The sequence below is a fragment of the Anopheles nili genome, chromosome 2, assembly GCF_943737925.1.
Source record: "Anopheles nili chromosome 2, idAnoNiliSN_F5_01, whole genome shotgun sequence".
NCBI classification, from domain to species: Eukaryota; Metazoa; Arthropoda; class Insecta; order Diptera; family Culicidae; genus Anopheles; species Anopheles nili.
This window is the reverse complement of record NC_071291.1, coordinates 57480097-57500133: the sequence shown is the minus strand read 5'-3', so window position 1 is coordinate 57500133 and position 20037 is coordinate 57480097. Positions and strand designations below refer to the sequence as shown.

The 20037-nt window shown below is 43.6% G+C and overlaps 2 protein-coding genes across 2 annotated transcripts; one reads left to right on the top strand and one right to left on the bottom strand.

Annotated features, from left to right (window-relative positions):
• Positions 1 to 1300: 1300 nt before the first annotated feature.
• On the bottom strand, positions 1301 to 16761 carry LOC128730763 (ras-related protein Rab6). Its single transcript, XM_053823842.1, has 6 exons — positions 16692 to 16761; positions 14357 to 14415; positions 5430 to 5589; positions 2932 to 3137; positions 2792 to 2858; positions 1301 to 2366 (listed from the first exon to the last, which is right to left on the bottom strand). Exons 1-6 carry the CDS (start codon positions 16759 to 16761, stop codon positions 2299 to 2301), a joined length of 630 nt encoding a protein of 209 aa, XP_053679817.1. The 3' UTR covers positions 1301 to 2298.
• A 1750-nt stretch (positions 16762 to 18511) lies between these two features.
• Positions 18512 to 19991, top strand: LOC128721881 (protein FAM8A1). The gene is made up of 3 exons (XM_053815682.1): positions 18512 to 18957; positions 19031 to 19172; positions 19266 to 19991. The coding sequence occupies exons 1-3, from the start codon at positions 18561 to 18563 to the stop codon at positions 19741 to 19743; spliced, it is 1017 nt and encodes a 338-aa protein (XP_053671657.1). The 5' UTR covers positions 18512 to 18560; the 3' UTR covers positions 19744 to 19991.
• Positions 19992 to 20037: the final 46 nt, after the last annotated feature.

The following is a 20037-nucleotide window of genomic DNA, read 5'->3' as shown; positions in this document are numbered from 1 at the left end:
ATGAAATGAAAAGTTTGTATAAAACGATGAAAAAAAATCACAACTAATAAGCTCCAGCTGAGGTGCACACTGACGATCGTTTTGGTATTTCAAAGAAGAATGAAATTCTGACAGACGAGCGCCAATGCCCCATAAGACTAGTGACTGAAATTATGGTCTGTCTCTGACAAAACATAAAATGCTCCTATCAATATGATCAATTGTTGCCATTTTTCGCATGCTCATTAAATGGCTTCTATAATAATCTTCCTAAAATTTGGATTGGCATATTACTTATGTTTTGTTTAGTTTCTGGAACTTCACAAGCTAATTGAGATAGATCGCTTTGCGTTACGTTTACTCCAAAACTTGTTGTTTTCTCACGTATTTCCAGTTTTTATAGTTTTGTTCACACTTGCCGTATGTCCGACCATATTTTCCAGTTAGATGTGCAGCTTCCTGTTTGATTTCGATATTCTCACTCTGCTTTTACTTCACAAATCATCTCGTAAATGCGCGCACATTCAAATACTCTAGTTTTACACCTAGTTCTTCAAAGCTGCGAAAGATAGCCTCTACCATTGATTGCACTAGATCCAGAACCATTGATTCCATTGTGTTCACGGGTACTAAAGCGCAACTAATCGCACGTTCCGAGCATTCCACTGGATTCAAGCATAAAAGCGCAAAACGTTTCAACTCTCTTTTCATGTTGATCCATTCACGTCACACCAAAGCGCAAAGTAGATGGTGGAAAAGACACACACACATTTCATATTGCAAAGTAATCTGACGCTGGAGAAAAGCGTGGGTTCAAATCTGGCATGTGAATCGGTAAAATAAAAAAAGTACAAAAACGTTGCTAACAAGTCTCATGTATGCTGTCGATGCTGATACAGTTGCTGCTTCTAATTCCGCTCGTTGAGCCACGTGCCGCAATTATTACACTCTACATTAGGAGTATCAGTTTATTTCCTCTCTTTCGGGGATCGGCTCACGACGACGCAACAAGAAACCTTAACACATGCAGCCACCCTCCGAATCTTGCTGATCCCCTGAGTTCGATGGTTGAGTTTGCAAATCCACAGCTGAAAATGAGGCGTTAGTAAGTTGGTTTGGGTTAAGGAGCATTTACGATAGGTTTGATTGCGTTGGATTTCGATAGGATTTTACAGACATTTTTGCAGAATCTAAAAAAAATAAACAATTTAACAGTACGAAACTACAGTCTTGATCATAAATAATCCAAATCAAGCTATCAAATACCAAAATAAGCAACGACACATCGTTGATTAGATTAGAGTTTGAGGTTTTTGCGTTTATTACATTTCTAACAACTTATGCTTAAAAACGTTAATAAGTAAGAATAAGGTAAGTGACCTCAAGAAGTGCGCGTCTGTCATTTACCATCAGTTACAGTATAATTTTCAAAACAGTTTTGTCTTGTCACCTGGAATAGGTTCTGCTATCGTGATCGGGTTTACAGAATTAGCTGGAATATTTGCGGGATTATTGTTCTCTCTCGGTTAACATAGAGCAAAGCAAATAAAATTAGAGATAGACGAACGGTATATAAATCGGAAGAATGGAACGTTAATGTACAATAATATTGCTGCTTTCAATCGCTCGTGAGAGTAACCAACTCACGGATGATGTACTCACTTAACACTAATTTGCTTGACGATTGCTGGATAAGACAGAAAATGGAATATTCTGCCATGTAGGGAAAAACATTGGATGAACAATTTGTTCGCGCTATTGTTTACAGAGCGCAGTCTTACGAAACACAAAAAAAGGGGAACGATGATCCGAAACATAAATGGAATCAAAAGTGAATGCCATCTAAATGATTAAGCAGTAAATGATGTTCACTATATCCAAACCACAGCACCTCTCAGTAATCGTAATCATCCTCGTACAAATAGTTGGTGACAACTTCGTGTAATATTATCGAATAATCGGTTCCGCGGACGATTGCTACAAATAAATATGTCAGGAAATAATGTAACAAAAAAACACATACGACATAGAATGCACATCACACGTCTGTGTATCGCGGGGATTCAAATGCGCCATCGGATCGCGCTTGATAAGCCCGTAATTTGTCACTAGGCCAGCCAGCCAGCCGCCTCACATCACTGCGGTGCGTATTTTTGGTGGTTATCGTAACGGATAAGCAGCAATATTCATCATAGTCGTGAACGCCATCATCGCAGCTGTTATAATAGCAGTAATAGTAGCGATAGTCAGTAGTAACGGTTATCATAGTGCATCAATAGTCGTTGCTGCGGACGGCTCTCGAACAGGATGATGGTCATTTCAGCATGCACAACCGCCTTCCGGGTCTTTTGTTTCATTTGGTGAATCTTTCAGCACAACTTCATGCACTGGTGGGGGAAAGGTGAGAAAATAAAATGTTAAGGAAAACAACTAAAGAAGATAAATGAACCAAATAAAAAAGTAACCTAATTGTTAAACATACAAAGAAACACGATCAGCGAATTTATTTTCTTAAGTGATGAATTTAAAAGAAATTTTTTCAAAAATTGTATCATGATCGTAATAATGCCATGAATGTGCAATTAAATACAAACAAGCCTTGAACCAGCGTCAAAAGTACACAAGTTAAAATAAAATGCAATGAAGCTTTTGATGCTAAAGCCATTAATAGGTTTTTTTTCTAATGGCCATATGTGAAAATTATCGAATGAGTTAAATGCAACAATATTCTGTTACTAATATGATAGAATTTCATTTACAATATTAGCTGAAACGAAAGAAAAGTTGACAATTTCTTGTAAGAAAAGGATACTGTCTTCTGGTGGTTTGTTCTCGGTCGAGTCCATGCCGGGCAGGGCAGCAGCTACTCTTCGGAATAGCTAGAACGAAATAATACAAATAATATAATTATTCGTGAGCCATTAACTCCATAAGAAATCTTGACCATCTTACCTGTTTTACGTTATAGCCTGCTTTTGCACTAGTTTCGATAAACATAACGTTCAGTTCTTTCGCTTTTCGCTCGCCCTCCTCTGTCGACACTTGACGCTTGTCGGAGAGATCGGTTTTGTTTCCAACTAGCATTATAATAACGTCGCTGCCACGCTCCGTTCGCACATCGTCGATCCATTTCGATGTTTGATGAAATGAATTTGCATCTACACCGGGATAAAAGTGGAAAGAATATAAAACAATACCAGGATTTAATTTTACAAAACAAAATTTTGCTCAAGGAACGACGCTTAATATGTGTCGGAAACATAAGCTACCTTTTTTATTGAGCAGTGATATATTATTATAAGTAAATATATTTTATTTTATTTTTACAAAACAGCCTTTCTAAGAAGGTTTACTTGCTCATATGCAAGAGGCGACAAGGAACAATAAAATTACAATCACAAAAAAATGAAGCCGTAGGGATTGTTTGGAATGTATTGGAAAATTCATTGCCATAATTTGCATAGCTTAGTCATTTGAATAATGATTGCTGGTAACGAAGAGCAGGAAAAGGCGCCATTCCAGAGTAACTTACATCATCTTTGGCTGAAGACGCCCAGCACTCTGTTCATTAGCATTAGTTTTAGTACATTAAAGTGTCCGCAAATGCGCACGGCTTGTAATTGAAGAATCAGCTCGATCAGCTTGACCGCAGGGTGATTAGATTTATTGTCCCGGCGGAAGACGCTAATCCGTGCCATCCAATAGAAACATTTCAGTTTCACAGGAGGTTGAAAAAATCTCGGACGCAGCTGATCGGAACGAAAATCGATTTAGCAAGCCAGTGCCGATTGAGAGTAGTGAAGAGTAGCAGATAACACCGCACTGCAGTGAGGCCGCCAGTGCATCAACGCGTTGCATCAGGTCGGTCAACTCGCTTTCTGCCAAAGCTGCATCAACGATTGATTGAATAGCAGCACAACAGACGAAGATAATTACGTGTGTGTGCACATTTTGGACCGAAGTTGCACATATTTGCACCACTCCGCATGCACTACCGAACGCTGTTTGTGCAATATAACACTCGTAATGATTTTATGTGTACTTTTTTGTCGAATGAAGGAATTATTTATCAACGTCATCGTAACGACTGGAGCTAATTCCTGCGTTCAAATCGGTTGAAAAACTATACAATATCGCAAAACGATACTAAAAGCACCATAGGCAGTAAAATGTGTGAGAACACGATGTATGCTTCCACGAGGAGGAAGCCGCAAGTCATAATACATCAAAAAAGACGATCTTTCTTGCATGGTCCGCAAAAAGAAAGCAAAACAGGTCAGATATTGTGCAATGAAGCGAAAGAGTATAAAGCTTAAAGATGGTCCTCCGTTGCTGACGCGTGACCGATTGAATCACACACTAATTGAATCCTGTGCGTTTGTCGATGAGCCCCAGCTGTGCGATAAGACTTGACAACATTTATTTTTGCACACCGACGTACAAGTTGTGGACAATTTTTTTTACTTTCAATCATCGTAAAAAAACAATAACACTTTCAAAATCTTAACATTATTTTTAGTGAGTAGCCACTCTACAGAGGGGAAAGATGATGTATAATAAAAAATAATAAAATGCACGATTGAAAATGTAAGAACGATGTACACGAGCTAAAATGTACGATTGGCATAGCTTAATTTTATTACGTGCCAATAATTATAAAAGCCAATTGATGATTTTATAAGTATTTTTCAATTGCAAAACAATTTGCTTTGCGAGGGCTAAATTGCTGCAAAACTAGTTTTCAAAACGTTAAATGCACAGAGCTAAAATAAAAAAGTATTGCATTTGAGTGCCTAGCGATAGTAATGCACTATATGTATCAAGTAATGGAATTGCAAGATGCATGAAATTAGGATATCCATTTCTCGAAGCACAACACAACTTGCCACGTAACCACTCCCGCAGGTAAATGTTGCGGCAAACCACTCGAAACCAAAGCTAATTGTGTCAACGGCGATAACGAATACCTTCGGGCACTCCAAACATTTACCCAAGTGTCACGCGCCAAAGGGCACAATTTGGATTTAAGTGACCGTATTTGAAATGTTCGCTTTTTTATAATCCATTCAACAGCAGTGAAGAAATGATAAAAACACCACACTTGATATGATTCTAATGTTAGAACGAACGAAGCAGAATAAACTCTTGATTGAACACATTAATTGAGTAAATTTACTGATAGTTTTTAACATTGCCGGATTATATACTGTTGGAATGTGAAAGAATGGTCAATGGATTTTTTTTTGTGATTTAAAAGTTATTGTGAAAGATTATAACAGTTCAATTTCAAACATTTCTTGAAAAGCTCTTTTGGAGCCTAAGAGTTATACAGATTATAAATATAACAACGTCGAATGATCAGCTTATTTGTAAAAAAACTTGTTCAAGCAGAGATATAAACTGTCTAGACGCAGAAAATTATTACGATTTTTCCCAAATTTTATACTTACTTGTAATGTCATACACTACTACTGCTACGGTTGAATCACGAATGTACGATGGTATTAGCGAGCGGAACCGTTCCTGGCCGGCAGTATCCCACAGCTGTAATCTAACTGTTCGGTCTTCTAGATACATAGTTTTCGAAAGAAAATCTATACCGATCGTGGCCTAAAAAGGGAGCAATAAATAGATAATAGACACGGGTTAGAAACTGAAAGCGCTACTCTGCAGGCTTGAGCAACGTAGAAGATAAGATGCGTTTAATGCGTGTTCTGCAAACATTCATCCCTACTCATCGTTCACATGATAATAAAAAAGTGGAGCACATCATGTTGGGACCATGCGTGCGTTTAGGAATTCAATCAACCACCAGACACCACTAAGCCAATTATACAAACACTTCCCAACCCGTAATGAAGCACATCTTCCGTCTAGCATCTCATTTCCGCCTCTTTCGAGGACCACGCCACGGGGCAAATGATGTAGATGATGTTGACATGACGTAGGATGGGAGTGTGCCCATCAAACGCGATGCTAGATCACGTCTGATCTCCTCAGCATAAGCAACCTCAACATTTTACCCGCGGGTGCCGGTGGAAACCCTTGAAATATCGGTGCAGTCTCTGCCCAACGGAGCCCTACGGTCGAAGCTAAGCATTGGTAAGGTAGAAAAACCATTGCAGCCAATTTTGTGACGGTTCCGAAAACCGATCGATAAGCGACAGCATATTTCACCAAAATCGATGGCGTCATCGGTCAGGACGGTGTTATTTCTGAAACAGCAGCACCGTTCAAACCAGCTGACCGAGGGTGTATTCCATCCGGATGACGTTAACCTTCACATGCAGTGATGTTAAGAGGGTTCCTCCGACCGTTCATCCTATTAAGGTGAGGTTGCTTTTTTTTTCTCTCTCCCATTGACGGTCCGACCAGACGTCGGGGGAAAATTCAAGACGCCGTTGGCAAACAAGTACATGGGGATCATCTAAAATGAATGAGGAACAAGGAAGCGACGGAACGTTATGTAGAGCAATATGTATATAAATGCTCCTTTCGTATACCACCAGCAGTTGGTGCGAGAGATCAGTATAATGAACTTCACTGTACGGTAAGCTACGAGAAATAGCTCTTTGGGGAATATTTAAGCCCAAATAAAATGTATTAACAAGCAATAATTTCTCTCAGCCTGTCTTACGTCAAACAGGTGTTGAATGAAGTTGAGCGGTTTCGTACTAATGTTATATTCGATTTTTTTATAATTCCACAAAGAAGTTTAAGATAACCTATTGCATATTGCAGTTGGCATCTGCTCTAAAAAATTAACATACTGAGTACTGATCAAAACCGCCTAATAAAAACATTTTCAAAAGCATCCCAATCAGTTCGCGCTATGTTAGGCAGCTTTCAAGCATAAACTGGACTAACTTTAATGAGTGTGTTTACTCATTCTATCATTGCTACCGTTGGCAACCAGCGGCGACATAAATTACTGTCCCACGATTGCTCCATGTGCTGCAATAAAACTGGAAAATTATTCCTCCGGGCGGACCCGGTCATCAAACGAGGACTCCCCGTAGTATCCCGCTCCGATTGGGTGGGCAACCCTCGAACGTGTTTAGATGAGGTAATGGGACTCCTTCTCAGGGAGAAAAGATTAAACTCCAATGTTAAACTTCATGGCCCTCCTTCAGCGCTATGCTGAAAGACCGGACGGTCCACTTCAGAACCATATCGGCGTGCAAAGGCTCTTGAAAACCCTCCAGAGCATAACCGCGCGCCGGAGGCTCTTGGCGGTGATGGTGAGATGAAACACACATAAAACTGGAAATGGTTTGACAAAAGAAGAACTCGTACCCGCTGCACTTTTGGTGCATTCCGTGCCAATGGTTTGCTGCCACTGGACGGGTTTCGTAGTTATAAACTGAATAAATAACACGATAACACCTCGAATATTCCACTCGCGGAAAATGGAACCCAAAACTACCGAGCAACACAAAAAAAAAATTTTCAATAGCACCAACGGGATCAGGATACGATATGGTGTAGTCGGGATGTGGGTCAAGCGAGAGGACTTACTTCGTGCACAGTAGTATCAAATGAGGCAACGCGAGAACAAGCTGGGTCATGTAAATTATTCATAGTTTTCAGGGGTTCATTAGACAACTTCAATAAACTGGATATCAGCCGGAACCAACCATCAGTAGCTTCATTACTTTACTATTAAATTTTGTGTTAGGATTTGTGAACGAAAAGGTTCATTTCTGTGTTTCAATGATTCGCTTAAGAGACAAATATGATAAATTAAGCTGAAGTAGGAAATACAAGTAGACAAAAACGCATTAAATTGCTCCATATTTGCCCAAATTTGGCTTTGTTTAAAGAAACGTTACCGAAGGTGACCGTAACATGGTTCAAGAAAGATAATGCCTCGTTCAACGTTGCCATTCACCACGAAATCGAAACACATTTTTACATCCCTGGTGACAAATGATGACGGAAATTGCGCCTATACAGATTACTGGTCGTTTTCTTGTGCCACCGTAAGTACACTCCGTACCGTCTTCTGACAAATTGATTCACATTGCCTGATCAATCATCTCCTATTCCACGCTTCGAATCTATTGAAAAGGCAGCATGACGGGGGAGCGTGCGAAACCGAACGCACACCGTGGCACGTATTTGCCATCGATTGTTCCGCCGATTCGGGCTACGAAACACCCGTGGTTGGTGGAAATTCTAAACCGTGCTTGTTGGGAGAGTGGTTCTTCTGCGATTTAACACATGTATGACATAAGACCAGCCAACCATGTGCGAATGCAGCACACACGCGCCCATTTCACGCCAGGACTCGAACGGCTTCGCACATTGCAGCTTTCGAACGACCGTCAAATCTACGGGAGAAAGGGAAATTTATCAGTGGCCCTGGTACCGCCGCTCGAAAGCAAGCACACGTGGATACAATTATAGCGTTGCGAGTTGTCGGGGCTGCGGAAGTTTGCGGAACGGAGCTGCTAAAACGTCCTGAACCTCACCTTTTACCGCTCGCTTCTTTGCGCCACTGACGCGCGACGTGGCCACCCTCCAGACCAGGAGGCGCGCGCCGTTCGGGCGGATATAATGGAATACCGCTGGCGACGGCGGTGCCATGGTTTACACTTTGCGTGGGGCGACATCATGTCTCCGCATACATTTTAATGCTCTAATTTCACATCACTCTTTGTGGGCCAGATAGCGCCTTCTGTGGTTGCGAAGGGCGCCTGAGGAGGCAGACGCGCGTAGGCAGGCATGATGAATGTATCGCCGCGACGCTGGGTGGTTGGTGGTTTATTGCCTGAAGGACACCACCATTGATCGGAAAGGGAAGGTTTTGTCGGCTTGGAAGCCGTCGAACAAGTCGAGCTTTCGGTTTGGCTGGGAAGCGATCGAAGGAAGGGCTGTTTCGTTGTAGCGCGCTTGTGCTGCCAGGAGCGATTTCATGTCCTGATTTTGTGGTTCCAATTCGCAAGGCTGTAGACTCTAATATTTCACAAGCAAACAATGGAGCGCAAAAGATCTCGCGTCGTTTCGTTTAGAATCGAATCAACTACATAATTTTGACGTTTAGAGGAACGAAAAGCATCGCCTACTTTTAAATAAACAAAGTAACGTCCAAAAACAAAAAAAAATATGCACATAATGTTATTAGCACGAGAAATGAGTAATAACTTCCATTTTACGTAGGAGTTTATCATAACCAAATAACAACTCGCCGATACGGAAAATTACCACCGACGCTGACCCGCGAGAGGAAAAATTACTGCCCACCTGCCGGCGCGAGAAGCAATGGTTTCCGGATGAATTATTATTTATGTTCCAGAACGGCGGTTCATTTCGGGCAAAGTTTCCAAATTTCTAGCACATAACAGCGCAAACCGAGAACCGTATCCGACACCGGCTGAGGAGAGAAAGAGCGAGAATGAATGGGAAAATTCGCTTTTTTGGTTGTGCTTCTTTGGTGAACCAATTTTCTCTCCTTCCCGCGGCAGAGGCGCTACGGAAAAGCTCGGCAACAGTGCTGCGAGCACACAACACAACACGTTATGTATTCGCAAGGTGTTGGCCGGATGTTGACGAACACGCGGAAAGCAAGAACAAATGAAAAGCGGAACACCATAACGTGATGTACCGCACGGCGACAGATGATGGAAAAAGGCTGGCAGGCGAGAGCTGCTGAGTAATGTGGCGTGTAGATGAAAGGATGGAAAGTAAGTTATTAGCGCTATTTTCCGAGCAACAAAATGCCATCGCAAACAGAAATGTTTGGTTTTAGGTCCGCACGGCAGACAGAGTGTCGGAAGCTAGGGGATAATTTAATCTTTCCCTTGTAAGAAATAAAAGCACTTCACTTGCAGATGAAATACTCCAGAAAGAGGAGCAGATCTGGAAATATGTATATAGGAAACGCTGTTTTCTCTTCAATGGCATCACAAAAAATCGTTTACCGGCCGCTCTATGATGTAGTGAAAATGTGTTTGCCTCTGTTTGTTTCTGTCGGGCACAAAACACACAAAAAAATATACAGTTCTTTTATTTCAGTAGCGGTCCTGAGTGTGGAACTTCCCTCTGCTCCTCGTAAAATGAAACGGAATGGCGAGCATCACCGGTGCACGTGGCCATAAACCGTTTTTACTTTGGCAAAGAAACAAGGCAAACCCTTCAGTGCCCACTCACTCGGTTCTTGCTCATTCACGTGGAGTGCGTGGAAAAATCGTATGCATTGCACTTGGGCGATGGTACTTTTCTCTATTCACAACACACCGCACCGAAAAGCGGGTTTACAGCAATTTACAGAACGCAAGAGCTGAGTGCGAGAGTGTGCTGGCGGAAGCAGGGGAGCTCGGAAAAACTAACACACTCCGAATGGAGGAGTTTTCCCGACCTGACTTCCTCGAGGCTGCATGTATGCTTGTTTTTCACAAAATCTTCCCCCGATCTGCCTGCAACTTTGGGTTTGATTTAGCCTTTCCTATCTAGCTAATAAAGAGAAGCTGTGCTTTTCCAAACAGTGTACAATCTGCACCTGTAAGAATTTTGTTCCTAAGCTCTTAACACTACCTAAAACAAAAAAAAACATATAGCCATTTTTCCCAACAGCTAGCTCGTCTAAAACCCACCACTATCGCTTTCAAGAACATGTTTTGCGAAGGTGTGAGTGTATGTGTGCGTGTGCTCATAAATTTTCGACAAACTTAGAAACCAGAAAGCACTGCGAACGCCGTTTGCGGGACTTCAACCGTAGCTGAGAGTGGAGCGAAAATAAATAGCTTCGTTAATTGCAGCAAACTGAACGCAAAGAGCCAAACAGGTTCTACTCCTGTACGTGCGCCAGCAATACCGACCGAAATCGACCGGAAGAAACCAAAATTGGCGAATGTTGAAGGGAGAGAAAAAAAAAACAGCATAAGATCAACATGAAACGAAAGCTCACCAGCTTCATTCTAATTTGATGAGCATTATTTTTTTTTGGCATGTTGTACGGATGAGTACTGTGTGTATGGGCGGTATTGCACAGCTTAAAGTTTATTACCCACGCAAATGGGAAGGAAAGGAAGTGGGACTTTGAATAATTCAGGATTCAATTTCTCGCGAGCCGAGAGAACGGTATTACTTCATACCGTGGAATGGTTTGTCAGCTCGATTCGAAAGAAGAAGAAGAAGCAGAAACCTAAGTAAAATAAAGCGAATAAAGTTACATCGTCAGCTCCCGGTATTATGCTAATTGAAATCGCAAAGCATCGCGTAACAACCGAACGCAAGAAAAGAGCATACAATAGGGAGCATTACACCGCGTCAGGAGAGAGATGGGGCCTGATAAAGTTGTGCTAATGAATTACAAATGGGCCTTTTTTTGATGGCACTTTGGCATGCCGTCATGGCGAAGAAATGCGGCCGGGTCGAGAAGATAAACAGTGGGGAAGCAAAAAACAAACCCGCGCGCGCCCGAAAATAGTACTCATTACACCAGTCATATACCCTGTCAACGTTGAAGCGGCTAATGAAAGGGCTCTGTGCGTTTCCTACACTTGGCGCGTCCGACTGGAAGACAAACCCGATCCATTATAAAGTTTTTGGGACCAAACTTGCCTCCAACGGCTTCAATGTCGAAAAAAAAAGCCATACCAACAGGCACAGGAAGTACGTATCCTGGTTTGGACGCGCTATTGTCTCACTTCTAGGGGGTTGATGTGTTATTTAACATACTCCTCCCTGGTGTCGTGAATCAGCAGTCCCGCACATACCTGGTGGGGTGCGTTATCAACTGGCCCCCTTTTTCTTTTAAGCAATGCACGGTAAAACCTTCACTCCGTTTCTTATCGCATGCGCTTTCGTGTGTGCGTCATTTTAAATCGTACCCTTAAAGGGTAAAGAGGCGGGGTTTGAGCAACGTAATTCTCGACCTGTTTACGTGGCCCAACCCGAGCTTGGAACGTGAGATGCAAAAAAAAGTACAATAAATGAAAAATCAATAACCCTAAAAAAAACAAATATTAATTGAGAACCGCAGTTCACACGTTAGCAAAACATTAGTACAACCAATCGTTAGGCACTGGCAGTTGATTATTCATTGTACAAAATGCAAGGTTAGGGAAAAATAATAAGGTGCCTGTTATCAAGCACCGATCCGCAAGCAAATGATTGCTCCCAAAGCTATAAATGGACCAACGAGTTCGCGAAGGCATGACAACGCCGTATCTAATGAGTGATAACAAATCTGGTTGTCGCCAAAATCGACCCCATTCCAACTATCATCAACCGTCAAAGATTCGAGCTAGTTGGCAGTCCATCCATGGGTTCGTCATTGCCTGCTAATAGCTGATGTGACAGACGGAGTCGGTAGAATGGGAATTCATCCGCATTTTCCTTGACCTGACATCGGTCATTTACCGGTTGAGGAGATACTTTAATTTGTACTAATCGACAGGCGGTACACCAACGCTGGCGAAGCAGCAGTCCATCATCTGGAACATATTCCGTGAGAAGTGTAATTAGGTTAAGTCGTAATTAATTACTCGTCTAATTTGCACAAGCTTCGCGGTCTTGTTTAATCTGGCATCATGCGACACCCAACGGGCAGCCAGGACGAGCCGAGGATGGAATGCCAGTTTCTCTTCGGTTATAAATGTTCGTGATGCATTGGACTCAAAATATTCATTACTTTGTAACACAAATTGAAAAAATACAGATTGATTAACTTGGTTTTGGTTAATGTTTTGAACTGAACATTACATTTGCATTTTTCCAAAGTTCGTAAAATTGAGACACTGATCAACAAAACGAAAATTTTGCAGAGTAAATAAATTATGTTCAAGTTCTACTCCAAAAGCTGCAATTTTGTTATTCCAACCTAATTCGTGAGAATCCAGAGCTGATAGATCCCTAACTTGAATTGGCATCTGGAGCTGGATAACTAACTTAGTTATCCAAATCGTCTTCATTCTCCGTGCATCTATACTCGAACAAAATCCACAACCCGTAGAAGAGAGAGACATCCTGCGTTACATAACGTTACGTTATTTGCTGGAAACTATCTTGACCTACAGCCTCCGGTGACTCACACACATCGCCGACCGTGCGCTACCAGACCGTCGTAAAATAAAGAATTTTATATCCAACTATTAGTTTATGACCCTTCTGAAGCAAGAAGTCACCGAAATTGCAGTGACATTTGCACTGGTAGGCAACGCCAGGGGAAATACCACGAGAACTGGCTGTAATCGATATCGTTACTTCCCACCATCGCGTCCTGGAAGCAAAAACGTGGGCAGGCAGTTCTGGAGCGCCATGAGCTTTACGCCTCTGACGTAGAACAACCCCAAGGCAAGTTCTTTTCTGGTGTAGGCGGTGTACCATCGTCAGCAACTTTCATCAGGAAACAGCATCGCAGCGACGGTAAGTGATAAAAGTGCCGATTTTTACAACCCATTTCTACCGTCAATATTGATTACCGCCCAGAAAGAAGTGAAAAAAAATATAGCACATTGATATCCCGCTTGATGACGGCCCAACTCTCTTGCAAATAAATGAAGCCGACATGATGGATCATTTTCTGGGTATGGCTGAAGGAGTAAAGAAATCAATTCATGCCCCTAAGGCAGCAGTTGATACAACACAGATTCTTGTGTTTTTGTCGAGCCAACATCTTGAATGTAAGGAAAATATATGCAGACAATAGTATTTCTGCGATAGTGTAGGATATACTACACATTTTCGAGAAGTAGAAAGGTGAAATTTGTTAATCAAATCAAATCTGCCAATAACATGTTAGGTTCTATTTTCCGACTAAAATAAATATACCTAACGAATATTTAAAAAATATAAAAAAATGTCAACGACAAGCGCGAGCCGTATGTTACCGACGTTTTCAAGCGGTTTTGAAGACAAAATATACAAAAAAAAACACAATCCGTTTAATATTTAGGTTTTAAATCCAAATAAATCAAACAACATTGAACCTATTCTATTCCGAATAACGTTAAAAAAAATTATCAAAGTAAACCAACCAAAATAAAGAAAAAATGAAAAATACCAAACAAGTGAAAAATAAATCCCCAACACATTCTTTCGCGAGGCGAACAAAGCATGTAAAAAAAAAACATATATTCCAATCTCGACCAGCTGTAACTGATGGCTGACAAAATGTCAACCTTCTTTTTTAGGCCAGTGCATGACCAACACGCCGGTAACCCGCGCGGGGTTACGTTCCTGAAGCGGTTGTTCCCGAGCAATGTTCGATGGATTCAGCTCAGCTCCATCCGCTCTCGTTAGGGCGAATCACGGCGAGATACCCGATCTCCGGTCTGTCAAACCTGATCCAACCCCACCAAAAAGGTAATTCTATTATCCCTGCCCGAACCGTGAGCGTATGCCCCCCCATCGTTCAGCCACCGCCGCTCACCTGGTATGTGTTGTCGAAGCTGTCGTACATAAACCTGGTGATTAGCGATGTTTTGCCCACTGGGTGGGGTGGGTTGTGGGAGGTGTAGAGCGCCAAGGTGGTCGTGGTTGCACGACGGATGCATCCAACAGACCGTGAATCATCATCATCATCATCAGCAGCATCATCATTGTATGTCGGAGTGGCCGAGCCGGTGCATGGTCATGAAAGAAAATGGAGAGAAAAAAAATGGAATGAAGTACATATGATGTGTTCATACAAAGTAGCAGAAGCAAGACAACAACAAAAACCATACATTTTGCTATCCCATCGCACCTAAATGTTTGTTTCCAGCTAGAGAAAGAGTCACGGAGAAAACAGGGATGATGTATCGCATAATTTGATTATGCACCCGTGAGGATGAATGGGTGAGCCCGGGAGGGGGGGGGGATCTGTCGGGAAAGTGGAGTGCCCGATTTCAGGGCTGGCCCCAAAACGGCAGCCTCTCTCCACTCCCACACACTATCTATCTATCTCTTTCTCTCTTTCGTTTGGTTCCCTTTTCCCAACCATCTCACGATGGAGATGGTTGGCGATTTTTCTTCGCTTTGGTTTAGATTCCGTTTCGTGTGACATGGTAAAACTGGTGTGTTTCGTTTGCGTCTTCTTCGTACTCATTCCATGTCGTCGGCACCCTTGGCTAAAGCCCTTTTCCTCGGGCGGTGCTGACCCAAGGAGACGAAATGACGGATGATTCATGCCGTGCAAAAGAAGGGTTATTCATCCTTTCTTTTTTTTGGGACATCCTTTCGGTGTACGTACGTCAGCCACCGTCGTCGTCAGCCGTCCACCGGAATTTTGGAGCAGCAAGAGACCAGAGAATATATAAATGCAATCGCTTTCTCCCAAGAACGACGGGAGCCACACAAAAAACGGTCCCGCGAAACCTTGCGGAGGGAATCACCACAAAAAAAACCATTCGAAGGGAGCTTCGTCCATTCGAAAGCTCTCGCGGATGGAAAATGTATAAATAAGCAGCAAACGAACACAGGACGAGCTAAAAATGCTTTCTCGACCGGTCAGAAAAGTAGGATGATTCTGCAATAAAAAAAAAACAAAAAGAACGGGGCCAATAAGAAAGATCTTTTTCTCAGCCACTACCACACTCACTCACAGGTGGAGGGATTAACTGGCAGAAGAAGAGTCGAAAAATCTGGACAACAAAGCCAACCCCTGAGAATGGGCGCTGGGTGATAAGTGAATTAGGGGATATTGCGATTATTTTTGTTGTTGTTTTGTTTGTTCCAGAAGGATCCGTCTTTTGTCTGCGCGAAGAAGAAACACATCGTTCGGTTTGGAGCGGGGCAAGCGGTCGGAATTTTCCTTTTGTTGTGCATCGCGTTTGTTAGCATAAGGGCTTGATAGGGCGCAAATAAGGGTGGTACTTTCTTCTTTCCCGTGCGGGAAGGGGAGTGGACGCATGTGAACCCAGCGTGGAGTGCGGGGGCGTAAAAGGGGCACAATGTTGAATAATAAATCAATTTTCTCAGCATGGTGAGCATTCCGTGATAGGCGTGCTCTAATCCCACTGTCAACCGGTTAAGGGCCGAGCGGTGTGCTTAACCTTCAGCCAGCTAGATGAGGTCACGAAAACGCCACCGAAACCGCCCAACCCTCTTTTCCCAGCACCGGAAAGTTAAACGGTTTCTTCGACGTGTGCTTGTGCGTTCCTTTTTTTTATATTCCGAAGCATTTAAGCCAACGACCGTTTATATTTGTTATCTGGTTGATCCATTTTTTCATAGAGACGCGGAAAATTTGCTTTGGTGAAAGCGCTTGGAGAAAAACTCCACATACACCTTCACACGGCTGATAGAAATAGCTCACAGGCGCGCCCCTTTTCTTTGCCGATTGAGTAATGGCTAATTGGCAACGCATTAGAGCTGCCCTTGCTTTGCGCATTCCGGTCCGATTTCGTGCTTGATCAAATAACACACACAAAAAAGGCGCTTTTCTCTTCAGACCCTCCTCCCGGGGTCATTGTGCGACGTTTCTCACGCATTCCATTAGAGCAAGTGAAGAAGAGTCGCGCTTTTCCCAGGCACACGATAATGACCGGGATAGGAGAACCTGCAAGGAAAAGCCCCAGGCTGTGGGGGGAGTCGTTGAGAAAAGCGACCGATTTTCTTCACGAGGAGACACCAGACGATTTGAAGGTTTTCGTTGGAAGATCATTCGCGGTTTTTGAGGGCTGATCGTCGGTACCACGACTCCACGTAGACAACCATCTCTCTCTGTCTCTCTCGCTCTCTCCCTCCCAAACAGCAGTATACGGATGAATCACGCGAATATTTACCGCTCTGTTCGCCGAGGAATACGAGCTTGAACTTCCGCAGGGGATTGCCAAACTCGCCGGATGACGACATCGTGTGACGGGGAGGTGTTGTTGGGCTTCTTCCGCTACCTTTCTTCACCTACGTTCGCACTCGGGCGCACTGCTCACACTAGCCACTACAAATTTTGCACTTTTCACCGCCGCAATTGCGAGCTTTCCACGGGGAGAAAAATCACCGGGCACACTCTTCTAGCACTGTTGCGGTGCGGATCACGAACAACACTTTTCACCGGAACTAGGGCACACGATCGGGGCACCAGGCACGCACGCAACGGTGCTTTTTTTTCTTTTTGTTGTTGTTGACTCGCTCTGTTATCCCTACGGAGTTGGTACGCGCATCTGCTCCACCTACGGGTGTGATGCTGCGCTTCCGCACGGAACTGGTGCTTCCGGTGTACACAAGGGCGATGCCTGAGACCGCGATGACCGTCTGCAAAGGTTGCGTTAAGCTATGGGAAATGGGTAGGTTAAAAATTGCCTCAGTAAGAGCGATTCCGGTCTTTGCACTCTTGGCTTGCTGCGTTGGCTGGCTAGTGGATTTTTCGTTTTCTTCTCTTTATTAATTACGTCGGCTTCAGCTGACGCGACAGAAACCACGAACTATGGGCCACTCCAGTTCCTTCGTTGCGTTGTTGTGTGCGTAGATGAGCGGGCATGCAAGTGCGGTGAGTAGGTCGTCACGTTTCTTTGCTGCGTCTCGCTACGGGTCGGCACGAAAGATGAGAAAACAGCCCACACACCAGACACACATACACGCACCCATGCACACGCACAAACTCGCCCGTTCGTTGGCACGGCGCGGGGGAAAGTTAGGAATGTTTTACCGTTTACCGTGGCCACGACCCGACACGCAATAGAGACACACGCGCACGCAGCACACACTCACACACAGACGCGCACGGGCACAATTGTGCGTGCACAAGCACACCCCTTTAAGCCACGCAGGGAACCTACGGTTGACGGTGACGAGGGAGAACCAAACGGTTCGAAACCCGAAATCCAGCTATCCAGAACCAGCTTCCCCAGCTAGCTAGAGCTTGTTCCGTGTGCGATCGATACGCTTTGTCCGGTGGTACGGTGCGCCGCGATAAGATCAACCACTCGAACAGGAAATCACGGTAGACGGGCGTCGTTCTGGATCAATAAAACCTACCAACGAACCTACGAGCTGATGCTGCTGCTTTCCAGCGGATTGATTAGAAAAACTTTCCTGCCCTTTCGACAAAAACCTGGTGACATTACACTTTTTTGACAACTCCAAGCCGTGTTGACTGATGATGCTGTCAATGGGCGTATACCACGTGCGGTTGGACCACGTGTGAGCTTGAGCCCAAGGAGCATTGCTTAGAGTGTGCAAAATTCTGCGCAAAAGTGGTTCACAATTTGCAAATGCACACAAGTTCAATAGTAAAACATTTTAAAACAATATTTTAACGTACAGTCTTAAGGTGGAAAATTTATTTGTTGCTAGCGTCATTGAGATAGCTTTGAGTAGTTGCTACCGACTAAAAACGTCATACTTAAACTCACTTACAAAGGTGCATTATTTGAAATGTATTATATACTTGAGCTCTTTTGGAAGTTTTCCCCCTAAAGATCTGCTGCGTAATTAAACAAAACATAGGATATTATGAGAAATAGCAATGGAATTCAAATTGAAAAAGAATGTACCTACCCGTTCTTTTGAACCAATTCGTACAATGGATACAATGTCAGATGTCTTGTTTGACAAATGCACACCTGAGTCACTTGTTTGGATTTGTGCGCTGGAAAAACATTGGGAATAAGTTCTAATTTCGGGTGAAAAACGCCGTTTCTAGCTAGCCAGTCATGGCGGAAAATCAGGACATAAACAAAGAAAAGGACTCGCCCGTTCCCGCTGCAGACGTACCGCAGTTGGATCTGAGCAAATCTCCGAAACAGATTTATTTCGAACTGCTGCGAACATGGGTCTATCACGCAGAGATGCAGAACCAGATGAACGCGCATTTTCCGTATTATCTGATGAACAACTATCCCCAGTTGTTTCAGCTGAATGCTGGAGGTGCAGTGCCCTCGGCAGATTCGAGCTTGGCCGCCTTTATGACTGGTGCGGCCACTACCACTACGGCTGGTAGCGGTACCGTTACGAGTGCATCCGCTACATCCACTGCCGGTGGTCACGGACAAAATGAGGTGTTGAACCGTGGTCAAAACGAAACGAACGATCCATCTCGACCCGATAATGGTCAGCATCGATTTATCGACACTCCCACAAAAGTGCATCAAAAATAGCTAATTGTTTCGTTTCATTCATACAGCAATTAATCGTCACGAATGGTATGCGTACGTGATTGCACCGCTTTGGAAACGGGTTGTGGCTGAAATCATCGATATTGCTATAATTTTCCTGCTAAAGATAATGACGACGCTGGCGTTCATAGATGCGTTCGATATCGATCTGTATGTATTCAAACCGAACTGTCCCTTTGATGTTTTTGCCATCCGCCCCATAACATATTGTTAATGCTTTTCCATGATGTTATCTCCCCGCAGATTGTACATGGACTTGGACGCACTTCGTAATTCCTTCGAAGAAGATTATAGTGAGCTGATATCGCTAACTTCGGAGCTGATATTTCTTGAGATTGCGATAAAACTGGCGGTTTGCATCTACGAAGCCGTCTGGACGGCACACGTGCAGGTCATACCAGGCAGCGCGACACCCGGGAAGATGCTGATGGGTCTGCGGATTGTGTATGCCGAATCGGTTGCCGTCATGGGGCCTCCCGGAGGTCCGCAACAGGGTTTGCTTAGCAACCAGACACCGATTCGGGCGTTACTGTATCCGGCAACCACACCAAGCTTCGGTCGGGCGTTGGCACGTGCCGCGGTAAAGAACATCATGATGACGTTCTTCTTTCCCATGTGTCTGCTGTTACTATGCTTCAGGCAGAATCGGTCCATCTACGATGTCATGACCAAAACAGTCGTTGTAGAGGATAACCCGAATCCGGTGGTGCGACGACGCTAGAGATGCATTGCCCATTGGCGATGGAGATGCCGGTTCGCAAATGTATATATCAAAGATGAGGAGATGATTGGGTTCCGCGGAAATCATCTCGAAGTCTGCTCTAAAAGCCGGAAGGCGTTTACGGTCGTGCCAAGTGGCGCTTCTCGAGCGCAGAGGAACCGTAGAAGGACAAATTACAGTTAACCAAATACAACCACACCAAGGTGAAGAGTTACGTTGGCACAGTATAATAATAAATGTACAAATCAAAGGGAAATGTGCAAGTATGGATGAATTAACTCAACTGCAAGCGTC

Bases quoted from the DNA above. Each gene is read 5' to 3' on its own strand.
- LOC128730763 (XM_053823842.1), bottom strand. From the start codon at position 16,761: ATGTCGTCATCCGGCGAGTTTGGCAATCCCCTGCGGAAGTTCAAGCTC. The intron at 5,590-14,356 runs GTGAGCGGCGGT...CTCCCTTTTTAG, and splicing joins GCTTCGACAACACATACCAG to GCCACGATCGGTATAGATTT. The intron at 3,138-5,429 runs GTAAGTATAAAA...ATCCCGGTGTAG, and splicing joins AGTAGTGTATGACATTACAA to ATGCAAATTCATTTCATCAA.
- LOC128721881 (XM_053815682.1), top strand. From the start codon at position 18,561: ATGGCGGAAAATCAGGACATAAACAAAGAAAAGGACTCGCCCGTTCCC. The intron at 18,958-19,030 runs GTCAGCATCGAT...TCATTCATACAG, and splicing joins TCCATCTCGACCCGATAATG to CAATTAATCGTCACGAATGG. The intron at 19,173-19,265 runs GTATGTATTCAA...ATCTCCCCGCAG, and splicing joins GATGCGTTCGATATCGATCT to ATTGTACATGGACTTGGACG.